Source organism: Impatiens glandulifera, chromosome 8 (genome assembly GCF_907164915.1).
Source record: "Impatiens glandulifera chromosome 8, dImpGla2.1, whole genome shotgun sequence".
Taxonomy (NCBI): domain Eukaryota; kingdom Viridiplantae; phylum Streptophyta; class Magnoliopsida; order Ericales; family Balsaminaceae; genus Impatiens; species Impatiens glandulifera.
Window position 1 is genome coordinate 25,909,616 of NC_061869.1, and position 13,432 is coordinate 25,923,047.

General features: G+C 35.4%; 1 protein-coding gene across 1 annotated transcript in view; it reads left to right on the plus strand.

The window, feature by feature from the left end:
* The window catches only part of LOC124913220, a 20,938-nt gene extending 8,795 nt beyond the window's left edge, over positions 1-12,143 (plus strand). The window contains exons 3-9 of the mRNA XM_047453817.1: positions 8,515-8,685; positions 9,487-9,975; positions 10,582-10,668; positions 10,717-10,815; positions 11,239-11,352; positions 11,423-12,007; positions 12,117-12,143. Of these exons, the coding sequence (XP_047309773.1) occupies positions 8,515-8,685; positions 9,487-9,975; positions 10,582-10,668; positions 10,717-10,815; positions 11,239-11,352; positions 11,423-12,007; positions 12,117-12,143 (1,572 nt within the window). The remainder of the gene's footprint in view (positions 1-8,514; positions 8,686-9,486; positions 9,976-10,581; positions 10,669-10,716; positions 10,816-11,238; positions 11,353-11,422; positions 12,008-12,116) is intronic.
* The last annotated feature ends 1,289 nt before the right edge of the window (positions 12,144-13,432 follow it).

A 13,432-nucleotide genomic window follows, 5' to 3' on the forward strand; every position in this document is an offset into this window, starting at 1 on the left:
ATAGAATATAATAAAAATAATTACGCAAATTATATAAATTTAATTTAATTTAATTCTCTTTTATTAATCCAATATAAACTAACCATCTTCCATTTTAATATATTCTCATGATTTTTAATACGTTGATTTCCATTACAGTCGAACACGTTTTTAACATGTTTAATACGTTTTTAACATGCTTAACACGTTTGAACATGTTTAACATGTTCAACATATTTTTTACACGTTTAACACGTTTTTGGCACGTTTAAACACACTTTTGATAGCATTGTAATCAGATAATTCATTTACGTTTTTCACTTTTTAGATTTTATTTAGAATGTTACGACTTCAAAATTATTCTAGGCCTGTCTAGAATGATCTCTTAAACTCGTTGTTTTTTTTTCCCGTTTTTGGGAATTTTTAATAAAATGACGCTAAGTCGTTTTTCCCAAAAAAAAACACGCTTTTGACATGTTTAACACATTTTAACACTTAAAATAGATTTTCACACGTTAACATGGTTTTCACATTTTTGGCACGTCTAATACATTTTTGATATTTTTAATACGTTTAACATATTTTCACATGTTTTAACAAGTTTGGCATGTTTTTCACATGCTTGACACGTTTAACACGTGTTTGACATGTTTAACATGTTTTTCATGTTTTTAGCGCGTTTAACACGTTTAACATGTTTTTCACGTTTAACATGTTTTTTGCATGATTAACACATTTTTCACATATTTTATATATTTTTGGCACGTTTAACACATTTTTAACATGTTTTGGCACGTTTAACATGTTTTGACTAGTTTAACACATTTTTAACATGTTTTGGCACGTTTAACATGTTTTGACTAGTCTAACACATTTTTGGCATGTTTAACATATTTTTAGCACATTAAACATGTTTTGGCACGTTTAACATATTTTTTTGCACGTTTAACATGTTTTTGACATTTTAACATATTTAACACGTTTTTGCACGTTTAACACATTTTTGACATTTTAACACGTTTAACACGTTTTGACACATTTAATATATTTTTGGCACATTTGACACATTTGACAAGTTTTAAAATGTTTTTGACACGTTTAACACATTTTTGACACATTTAACATGTTTTGGCATGTTTTACATGTTTTGACATGTTTAACGACACATTTAACACGCTTTGGAACCTTAGACACATTTTGGCATGTTTAATACGTTTTTGACATGTTTAACACGTTTTGACTCGTTTAATATACTTGTGAAACATTTAAAATTTTTGGTCCGTTTAATTTATTTTTTCTCTGTCTAATATGTCTTTGACATTATTTTACATTTTTTGATTCGTTTAAAATAATTTTGATTTTTTGATATTATTTTAATATTTTAATTTCTAAATTAGTTGAAGAAATAAAATGTGAGATTAATATGAATTATTTAAATAATATTAAAATCATTCATACTAAATAAAGTCTAGAATATGGTAAACCCTATTAATTTTTAAAAATAAATTAACTCATAAAACGGACCAAAAATATTAAATGTGTCACAAGTGTGTTAAACATGCCAAAACGTATTAAACATGTCAAATGTGGTAAATGTGCCAAAATTTATCAAACATGCCAAAATGTGTTAAACATGCCAAAACGTGTTAAACGTGCCAAAAACATGAAAAACGTGTTAAATATGTCAAAAACGTGTTAAACATGTAAAAACATATTAAATGTGCCAAAACTTGAAAAATGTTAAACGTGGAAAAAACATGAGAAACATGTTTAATTGGTGAAAAATGTGTTAAATGTGTCAAAAACGTGAAAATGTGTTAAACGTGTCAAATATGTGCGTGCCAAAATGTGAAAACGTGTTAAGCATGTTAAAAATATGTTAAACGTGTCAAAAACGTAAAAACGTGTACAAAAATGTGTAAAACATGTCAAAAAAGTGAAAAACGTATAAATACGTGTTAAACGTGTTCAATATGTAAAACACATTTTAATCGTCCCAAAAACGTGAAAACATGTTAAACATGTTAAAAATGTGAAAAATACGTGTTAAACATTTCAAAAACGTGTTAAACGTATCAAAAACGTGATAATTACTCAACTAAAAAAATATCGGTTCAATATTTTAACATCCTAAATTCCAAAAAAAATATTATCGATTGACAACTTTAATCGTGTTTTAAATAATAAAAAAATAAATTATTTTGTTAAAAAAATTGGAATTACAATTCGGACCTAAAAAGATTGGGATTGAGACTATAAAATTACACAATATTCAATTCCATTGGAATTGTAATTACAATTCCAATTCCAATTCTTAATATTAAAGTGTCTACCAAACATAAAAATTAGAATTGGACCGGACCCTCCAATTTCGATTCTAATATCAATTACAGGGTTACCAAACACACTTAGAGAATTCTAGAGAGTTATCATATCTACATACTTTAGGAACTCCTAGAGAATTCTAGAGAGTTCCATGATCTTAACTACAATAAGAAACTCTTAGAGAATTCTAGAGAGTCCCACAAAAGGGAAAAGACTACAAAACCTAGAAAATTCTAAAACTTTCTAGAGAATGTACTTTGTGGGATTGACATCTTCAACACATTTGAAGTAAGGTATAATTTGTGTGTCCATATTTGGCTCACATGTTCTAATTGAAGCCTTTGGAGTTCCGCTCTAGGGAAGTCACAAATCTTCAAGGTTTCATCCTCCATCTTCTTCTTAAACGTCACCGCCAACTTTTCCATCCTCCAAAACTGCATTAAAGACGTCATTTGGAAAATCAACTACATCAGAAATATCGAGTACTTCAAACAATCAACAATTGCATCTTCATTTGCCGCAACCCTTCTAATGTAATAGAAAGGAAAAGATTATGGAGGTGACAAGTTTTGCGCCTAATTAAATGATTAAGTGTATTTGTGGGTTATGTGCTTAAACCCTTGTGACCATATTTTTATAAGAAGTGGCTACATTAGCCTCTTTAAGGTGCTGAGTTCGAGCCCGTCAGACGATAAGTTTTGTGATTGGTTAAATGGTTAAGTGTGTTTGCGGGCTATGTGCTTAACCCGCTGGGATTAGTCGCACTACATATGAGAAGCGGAACCCAGCAATCTAAAAAAACAAAAAAAACTTTCGAACAGAAAATTTCTGGTTCGAAAAGTTTCCATATTGCAGGAACGATCATTCACTATTTCGCAGTCGAACAGTGTATTTAAAACCTTGCTTATTTCCATAATACTTAAAAACTATCTATTCTCATTCCTCAAAACCCTAATATCAAAATACCATCCAAATCTTTCACACATGGTTCTATCTTAAGATATTTTAATATATACATTTACCTTTTATTACTCCAGGTTTCTTCAGGAATTCTGAATTCAATAGGAACAGAGGGTTCCCTGTTTATCAAATAGGCGGCAATATTTATAGCTTCTGCCCAGATGGTTTTAGGCAGCCCTGCATGCAATCTTATGCTTCTAGCACGCTCTTTCAATGTTCGATTCATTCTTTCAGCTACTCCATTCTCTTGAGGCGTTCGGGGAACAGTCTTCACCATACTGATCCCATTCTCAGCACAATACTCTTTGAAATCTGAATTGATATATTCAACTCCGTTGTCGGATCTCAAGCACTTAACTTTCTGATTTGTTTCATTTTCAACCAAAGCCTTCCACTTCTTTAAAATATCAAATACTTCAGACTTGTACTTCATAAAGTAAACTCATACTTTTCTTGTTGAATCATCTATAAATGTCACGTAGTATTGTGATCCGTCAATAGAAGAAACAGGTGCAGGTCCCTACACATCAGTGTGTACCAACTCTAGCCTTTCTTTCTTGAGCTCATTCCTAATTTTTAAGAAACTCACCCGTTTCTGTTTTCCAAGAATGCAGGTTTCACATAACTAATATTCAACAGACTTCAATTCTGGAATCTGCCCATTCTTCAAAAAAATTTCATCCATTTTTCGCTCATATGGCCCAACCTGCAATGCCACGGCTCATTATTCTTCGAGTCATCAACTACAGCAGCAATTGATTCTCTGCAAGTTGAAGTCGTGTATAACGTTTCAGTTTTGTGACCTCGAGCAACAACTATTGCTCCTTTAGTCACCTTCCACGCACCATTTCCACAACTGAAATTCTGACCTTCTTCATCAAGTTGTGTGATTGAGATCAAATTGCGCATTAAACTTGGAATGTATCTCACCTTATTAATCTTCCAAACAAAACCATTTGCCATCTTCAATTTGATGTCCCCAATGCCAACAATATCTAGTGGCTCACCATCTGCGAGATAAACTTTCCCATAGTTTCTATCCACATAATTCTCCATTAATTCTTTATGGACAGTGGTGTGGAAAGACGCTCCAGAGTCCAAAACTCATAAATCTATCGGACTATCAGTGATAGATTCTGTAACAACGTTGGCTACATAATTTTTATCATCACTATTTTTCTTCGGTGCTTTGCAGTTCCTATTTAAATGACCTTGTTTACCACAATTCCAGCACTCAAATGTCCTCCCAGACTTGGACTAACTCCTCCTGCTCCTTGACATAGATCTGCTCTTACCTCGGTTGAAATTTCTATCATTACCTCTTCCCCTGTTTTCTACATTCAGAGTATAACCTTTGAATGTTTCACCAGAATCAATTTTACAAACCTCTTTAGCAAGAATACAATCTCTAACTTCAACAAATTTCAGTTTAGCATTTCCAACTGAATTACTAATTGCTGCCCTCATAGGTTCCCAACTATTTGGTAGAGATGCTAACAAAATCAGGGCACTAACTTCATCCCCAAAATCAATCTCAACAGATAGCAATTAATTCACAATTGTATTGAATTCATTCAAATGAGTAGTGACAGAAGTACCTTCAACCATTCTTAAGTAAAAGAGTCTTTTCATTAAGTGTACATTGTTGTTAGCAGATGGTTTCTCATACATATCAGAAAGAGCTTTCATCAGACCCATGGTGGTCTTCTCCTTTGCTACATTGTGAACAACCGTCTTAGCTAGCGTCAATCGAACAACTCCCAAAACATGTCTATCAAGGAGTTTCCATTCATCTTCATCCATCTTCTCTGGTTTCTCACTCAAAGGAACATGAAGCTTCTTTCAATAGAGGTAATCTTCAATCTGCATTCTCCAGAAGACATAATCTGTCCCATCAAATCTTCCAATCCCATGTCCTATACTGTTCTCACTTGCCATCATTTTCAATGTTCAGATCTAGCCTAGCTGTTCTGATACCAGTTATTGGGATTTGTATCTCCCAAATCCGACCTGCTTGAAAACAATATGTAAAAACACAAGAAAGAAGAACACACAGATTTATAGTGGTTCACTCAAATTGAGCTACATCTACTTCAGCCACCACCAGATTTACTATGAAGAAAAGAAGGAATACAAAGTTTTTGCCTCACACTATATCTCTCTAGAATTCTGTCTTCACAATGTAAACCCTTAATAATTACATATTTATAGGGTAAACATTCATGTAATAAACTTAAATAACTTTGGTCATACCCAAGCCCAAAACCAAAAAGAAAAACCCAATAAACTCTAATTAACAGTGTAGAGTTTATTATAAGTGTAGGCTCCATAACTCAACAGTTTCATCCTCCATCTTCTTCTTAAACGTCACCGCCAACTTTTCCATCCTCCAAAACTGCATTAAAGACGTCATTTGGAAAATCAACTACATCAGAAATATCGAGTACTTCAAACAATCAACATTTGCATCTTCATTTGCCGCAACCCTTCCAATGTAATAAAAGGAAAAAATTATGGAGGTGACAAGTATTGCACATAATTAAATGATTAAGTGTATTTGTGGGTTATGTGCTTAAAACCTTGTGACCACATTTTTATAAGAAGTGGATAAATCAGCCACTCTAAGGTCCTGAGTTCGAGCCCGTTAGACGGTAAGTTTTGTGCTTGGTTAAATGGTTAAGTGTGTTTGCAGGCTATGTGTTTAACCCGCGGGGATTAGTCGTACTACATATGAGAAGCAAAATCCAGCAATCTAAAAAAACAAAAAAAACTTTCGAACAGGAAATTTCTGGGTCAGATTTCCGGGCGAACCGTCCTGTCGAACAAGATTTTGGCCGATTCGAAAAGCTTCCATATTGCAGGAACGATCATTCACTATTTCACAGTCGAACAATGTATTTAAAACCTTGCTTATTTCCATAATACTTAAAAACTATCTATTCTCATTCCTCAAAACACTAATATCAAAATACCATCCAAATTTGTCACACATGGTTCTATCTTAAAATATTTTAATATATACATTTAGTTGTTCAATTATATATATATAGGATATTGTGAAACTTGACATTGACTTATATGCAACTTCAAATTAAGAATTCTATGGGTATTTCATATTTTTATCTTTCTCAATTATTACCTAAAATTGAGGGGGTTTTTGGAAATGATTTATAGTCATTTATTCAATAAAAATCCAAAGGAAAAAATGAATACAAGTGTTAAAATCAGGACAAAATCAGGCTTTTATCAACATCACAACAAGCTAAAAAAACATTACAACAAAAAAGCTGCATTTTTCTGAATTAAACATAATAGTAAGCATGAATACACAAACGAACAAAGAGCCATCTTCTTTTTCTTCATCTAGCCTTGTATGATTGAATTTTTATGACTTCTTCAAAAGCAATATCCATCATTCACATCGATCCCAATTAGCCGATGTTATAGGAATCCCCCTCCATGTATATAGCCGATGTTATAGGAATCCTCCATGTATATAGATCCCAATTAGCCAATGTTACAGGAATCCTCCTCCATGTATGAATAAGTGTCAACACTAATAAAATTAATTAATTCAAAATGATTATTGATAAGATTTTGGAAAATATTTAAAGTGATTCCTTTTGTGAATAATATTTTTAATTAAAATAAAACAGTTCTATAATTATATATAGATAAGGAAAATATAATTAAACAATCTTTCGTATATTCTCCCATATTTGTTGAATTTTACAAATAAATGTTCTTTATAGAAAATATGTATTATGTTAATAAACATGATACTATGAACCACACATACTCATTTCTTATAAATTTAAATTGACTTTTTTTTTTTTTGATAACTAAAAAAATGTACTTCAAAATTAACAAAAACAGATACATATAATCCAAAGGTTACCATGTACTCGTAAGCCCCGTGAATCATGAAGGTGGTACTAGATATTATGAGCTAGTAGATCTTAATCACTTTAGAAGCCAAAGACCCTATTCTAATAAAAAATCCATTATAGGCTAGTAACGGGAAATTGGATGAAATGACCCTACAAATAAGGCTATTTGCATCCGTGGTAATGTTTAATAATTTTTGATCTGATGACCACTTATTTTTTTTTTGACGATTTTACCCTTTTCGCGTAACGCGAAGGGACTCCGCGTTTCGCGAAGTGAAACGGTATTGATATATATACTCAAATTTTTTCATTTCTCTCATTTTCTTTCTCTCTCCTCCTTTCTTTCCTCCGGATTTTGTCGCCGGCGGCGTAAACTCCGGCGACGTCGACTATTATGAATGAAATCTACAAGATAAGAAACCTAATCCCCGAATCTATGTTTATATAACAGATTTATGTTCTTATTTGTATTTCTTAATGAAACCCTAACCCTAAATATGTTCTTTTTGGTGATATTTGTTCATATTGAATCATATTTGTTCATATTGGGTTATATTTGTTCATATATGTTCATATTTGTTCATATATTGGTTTATTAGTTCATATTGGTTCATCTTATTGATTGTTCTTTTGGCTGTGATGATATTTGCAGATGATATCGTTTCTGCTAGTTACTTAACGAAGCGTTAAGTACTTAACGAAGCGTTATGTACTTAGCGAAGCGTTAAGTACTTAACGCTTCGTTAAGTACTTAACGCTTCGTTAAGTACTTAACGCTTCGTTAAGTACTTAACGCTTCGTTAAGTACTTAACGCTTCGTTAAGTACTTAACGCTTCGTTAAGTACTTAACGCTTCAGCACGCGCGCGTAGGAAGACGAAGAGGCGCGCGTATATGCACGCGCCATACCATATATTTTAAAAAATAAAACATTTGGACATTCATTTCTTTCCCTCTTCTATCCTCTCGATTCCTCTCTCTCTACAACCGTCTCACTGAAGAACACATTGACAAGGCCGATCTTCCCGTCCCCCTCGTGTCCTCCCTCTCTATCATTTATTCCCCATAAATCTCAGGTTAGTTTTATTTTGGTTGTTGCATGTCTTTTTTTGGTTATGGGTTTTCATATTTGCATGTTTAGTTTTAGGGTTTTGGCTGTTTCAGTTTATTTGGTTAGGTTTAGCGTTTAATGTTTGTTTCTGGTTATTGATTATTGCATTATATTTGCATGTTTGTTTCTGGTTGTTGGTTATTGTTTCTGGTTTAGGGATTCGCGAAGTACTTAGCGAAGCGTTAAGTACTTAGCGTTTGATGTGGTCTATGTATATGATCTTACATTTTTGTTGTTGTTCCTTTTGTAGATGGCAGAAACCACCGTTCCTGATTTCCCTCGACGGATTTCTTTGAAAAGCGCCCTCTGCCTTAAGAAGATTGTAACGAAGTTTGAGGAAATGGATCTTGTGGAGAAGGTGTACAATACCCAATTCCGATATATAGTCTCTGCGCCAGTGTTGCAGTTCTCAGGAACTATTGTACATCACATGTTGCTTAGGAGGGTAACCTCAACCTCCAAGGAGATTACTTTCAATATCAATGGGCAAGAACTTGTGTTTGGTATGAAAGAGTACGCCTTGGTGACGGGCCTAAACTTCGGAAGGTTTCCTGAGGTGAACGAAGAAGAATGCCGAGGTTGTCCACCTCTGTTGGTAAAATATTTTAAAGGGAAGTCGAGTGTAGTAATGCAAGACTTGGAGACTGCTTTTTTGAAATGTAGAGATAAGGAAGATGCCTGGAAGATGGGGCTGGTATGCTTGATTTGCCAGTACCTATTTTCATTTGACCCAAGGAGGGTGGTATTTGCCAAAATCCTCCACATGGTCGAAAACGAGGAAAGTTTCCTCCGATTTCCTTGGGGGAAAGTGACCTTTAGAGCCACCCTCAAGGGTTTGAACAAGAACATGAGACATCTCAGTCACAAATATTATAAGAAGAAGAAGAAGAGTACTACTGATCCTTATGCTCCTTTTGCTTATAACATTTATGGGTTTGCACTGGCATTTCAAGTGTGGACATACGAGGTCATCAAAGGTTTTGTTCCTAAATTTGCTAGAAAGAATGAGCTTAATGATCCTCTACGCCCAAGGTTGTTAGTCTATCATTCCAACAGGAAGAACACCTTGATGGAGATAAAGTCTGCCCTGGAGACAACGGATCTGACTGAGATGGAAGAGTCCTCCATGGAGAAGAGGTTATACAGTGGTGAGGACTTTGAACAAATAGATGAGTCAACTGATGAATTTTTTGAGGGATTTACAGAAGGGAAGTTAGTGAAGGAGGATTATGATGATGAAGAGGAGGGAAGTGAACCTGAGGATGAACAAGAAGAACCTACTTCCAAACCAAACACCCGGAAGAGAAAGGCTGCGCTTAATCTCAAAGAAGCAGTAAACCTGAAGAGGAAGCTTGCTTATGAATCTAGTCCTGCCAACATTCCTAGCCCCCCATCCGCTACTACTCCTGGATTACCTCCAACATCTTCTGTTGGATGTAAATGTGAAGAGCTGAAAGAGGAGGTAAAAGCGCTGAAGGAGGAGCTCATCAAAGAGGTGAAGGATGAGCTCAAAGAGATGAAAACAGCTTACGAAGAAACTCAAACAAATCACAAGGCTTATATGAAAAAGTTGGTTGTTAGTATGTGCGAACAGTTATTAGCCAAATCCAACCAAAGGATGGCCACTTTAATTGTCAAATTAGATAGTATGGAGGAGGAGAGGAAGAAGAAGAAGAAGAAGAGCAAATTGGAAAAGAAGGGCAAGACTGAGGTAAAATAAAGATACTTATCGCTTCGTTAAGTACTTAACGAAGCGTTAAGTACTTAACGCTTCGTTAAGTACTTAACGCTTCGTTAAGTACTTAACGCTTCGTTAAGTGCTTAACGCTTCGTTAAGTGCTTAACGCTTCGTTAAGTGCTTAACGCTTCGTTAAGTGCTTAACGCTTCGTTAAGTGCTTAACGCTTCGTTAAGTACTTAACGCTTCGTTAAGTAATTATCTTTTGTTGTTCTTAACTAACCACACTGTTGTTTTATTTTTGCAGGAAGGGAATATGGAGGAGATGAAGACGAATGACATGGAGATGAAGGATGGGAAGGTGGAGGAGGAGAGTGAGAAGGTGGAGGATATAACTGAAGTAAGTTTTACTTAGTGAAGTCAAATGTTGTTTCGGGAAGTAAATGCTGACCACACTGTTGTTTTCTTTTTGCAGGATGGGAAGGTGGAGGAGATGATGACGAATGAGATGGAGATGAAGGATGGGAAGGTGGAGGAGGAGAGTGTGAAGGTGGAGGATAAAACTGAGGTAAGTTTTGATTAGCGAAGTCATATGTTTCGGGAAGTAAACGCTGACCACACTGTTATTCTATTTTTGCAGGATGGGAAGGTGGAGGAGATGATAACGAATGAGATGGAGATGACGGATCGGAAGGTGGAGGATAAAACTGAGAGTGTTAATGTGAAGGTGGATGGTGGTGAGATTGAGAATGATGTGAAGGTGGATGGTGTGAAGGTGGAGGATAAAACTGAGAGTGTTAATGTGAAGGAGGATGGTGGGGAGATTGAGACTGATGTGAAGGTGGATGGTGGTGAGACTGAGAAAGATGTAAAGGTGGATGGTGGGGAGATGTTGCTCTCCGATATGATGCAAGAAATAATTGAGAAAAAGAAGGATAAGGTCAAGGTTGAGAAGGTTGAGAAGGTTGAGAAGAAAGCCAATGTTGGGAAGGTTAAACTCAAGGTTGGGAAGGTTGAGAAGAAAGTCAAGGTTGAGAAGGATGCCACGGATGGGAAGGATGAGAACGATGGGAAGGATGGGAAGGATTCGAGGGCTGGGAATGATGAGAACGATGATGATGACTTCCAATTATACAACACTCCACCTAAAGGAGTAGTTCCCAAAAAAAGAGTGAGGAAGCAGAAGAAAGATGAAGACTACACCAACCCTTCTTTGTCAAAACAGCCAAAGACGAATGATCCATTAACTATCAATCCCCTTCAAAAATTTGATGATGAGTTGTTGGTTCAATTACAGAATTGGTTGAAAGATGAAGCTACCAATGATGAGACAAAGACTGTGTTTACTTGCGAAGCACGAAAGAAGTTGTTTGTTAGAGTTCTAACAAAGTCCACATGGCTTAAAGATCCTGTAAGTCTTGCATTTCATATTAATTCTTTAACTTATGAATAAGGTTTTTGATATATGCTGCCTTTTGTAGGAAATCGACGCAGTGTGCCACTTGTTGCGCAAAAGGATTGAGCAATATCCCAAGACATATAAACATTGTAAAGTATCAATAGGGGATTGCTTATTAGCAGATATGATGAGGCGAGAGTACCCGAACTATAAAAAAGATCCTGAAAATTTTCCAATATCAGACGTCTTTTCTCAGTACTTCTGGGGAGCGCCTCATAGACATATGCCAGAATGGCCACTAGTAGACGATATTTACGTGCCTTTGAACATTGGCAACAAGCATTGGGTACTGTGCGTCGTTCGTGTACAAGATAATCACATTGACGTTTATGACTGCGACTCGAGTATTTATAGGAATCTCGATCCATACATGAGACCTTTGTGTGAGATGTTTCCACGAATATATGCAATGGGAGCCAGTGATGCTGAGCTAAAACGGTATCCTAATTTCAATTTCCAGAAACTGACATATAAAAGGTTGCCACACCCAGTCAAAAATGCAGTCCCCAAAAATGGGGAAGTCCTTAGAGCAGAAGAAAGTGGGGATTGTGGTGTATTTATGCTTATGCACATGGAATACTTGACTGCTGGTTTAGGTGTAGAGAAGGTGACTTCCAATGAAATGGACTTTTTTCGACAAAAGATGGCGGTCCGGTTATTTCATCAAATTACAGAACCTTAGTTTGTATTGTAATCGTTTATTGATTTTTGGATAGAACTTGACTTGTGCTTATGTATTCTGAACTTGTATTACTTTTTGGGTAGAACTTCAACTTAAGTTACATTTCATGTTAAGAAATTTTTAGTTTTAATGTAGTCTGGTTTGTTGGTAGTCTGATATTTTAAAAACCAAAGAATTGAACATATAAATCAATGTACCAAGTAACTAACTTAAACTCACTTAAACCCAGTTTTAATTAACGCAGCGCTTAACGAAGCGTTAAGTACTTAACGAAGCGTTAAGTACTTAACGAAGCGTTAAGTACTTAACGAAGCGTTAAGTACTTAACGAAGCGTTAAGTACTTAACGAAGCGTTAAGTACTTAACGAAGCGTTAAGTGCTCCTACAGTACACAGATAAACTAGATACAACATACAGATTACAACTTATCCGATTACAACTTATCCGAGTTCAACTTATCCGAGTACAACTTATCCGAGTACAACTTATCCAAAACATAATACAAATTATCCAAAACATAATACAACTTATCCAAAACACTTATACAACTTATCCCAATCCCAATCAATCTAAAGGCTCATATTGTTGAGATGATGGCTCGTGCTGTTGAGAAGATGAGTCATGATGCTTAGATGATGATGCTTTTGCAGTAGATGGAGCAGGCATGACTGCTTTGCATGTGGCCCTATTATGTCCTAGTCCACCACATGAGGTGCATCGTCTCGGAGCCTTACGTACCTCACCTTGAGATGACATACGCTTTGTTTGTGGACGCCCTTTCTTAACCTTCACGGGTGGTTTTAGACATACTCGTTCCTTGATCATTTCGGGAATATCCCAATCGTCTTCATCACCAGCAGGGTAACATGTCTCCGCATATGCATTCATCCAAGATTCAGTTGTGTAATATCTGTAAGAATGGAAAATAAAACGATTAAACAATTGGTTAAATAGATTGAACATGTGAGCTGAATAATACCTTGAACAAAAGTCATAACAAACCAAATTGCAGTGACGGGCAGCAGCCATTGCATGAGTACAAGGAAGACCAGAAACTTCAAATACCCTACAAGTGCAGTTCATGTCTTTCAAATTGACTTTAAAATGAGACTGATTGTCATGCACATAAAACTCGAATCGGTTAAGCGATGATACTGTATAGAATCTAGCCTTCTCGAATCCCTCACGTAACCACTTTTCATATGTTGGAGATAACACTTCTCGGTGGTTGGACGCTCTTTCTCTTCTCTCATTAAACCAACCTTGTATTGTCACTCTTAAATACTCCGCCATTGAGGAAATGGGGTACTTTCTAGCTTCCCTGCTCTGACTATTAAAACTCTCAGCATA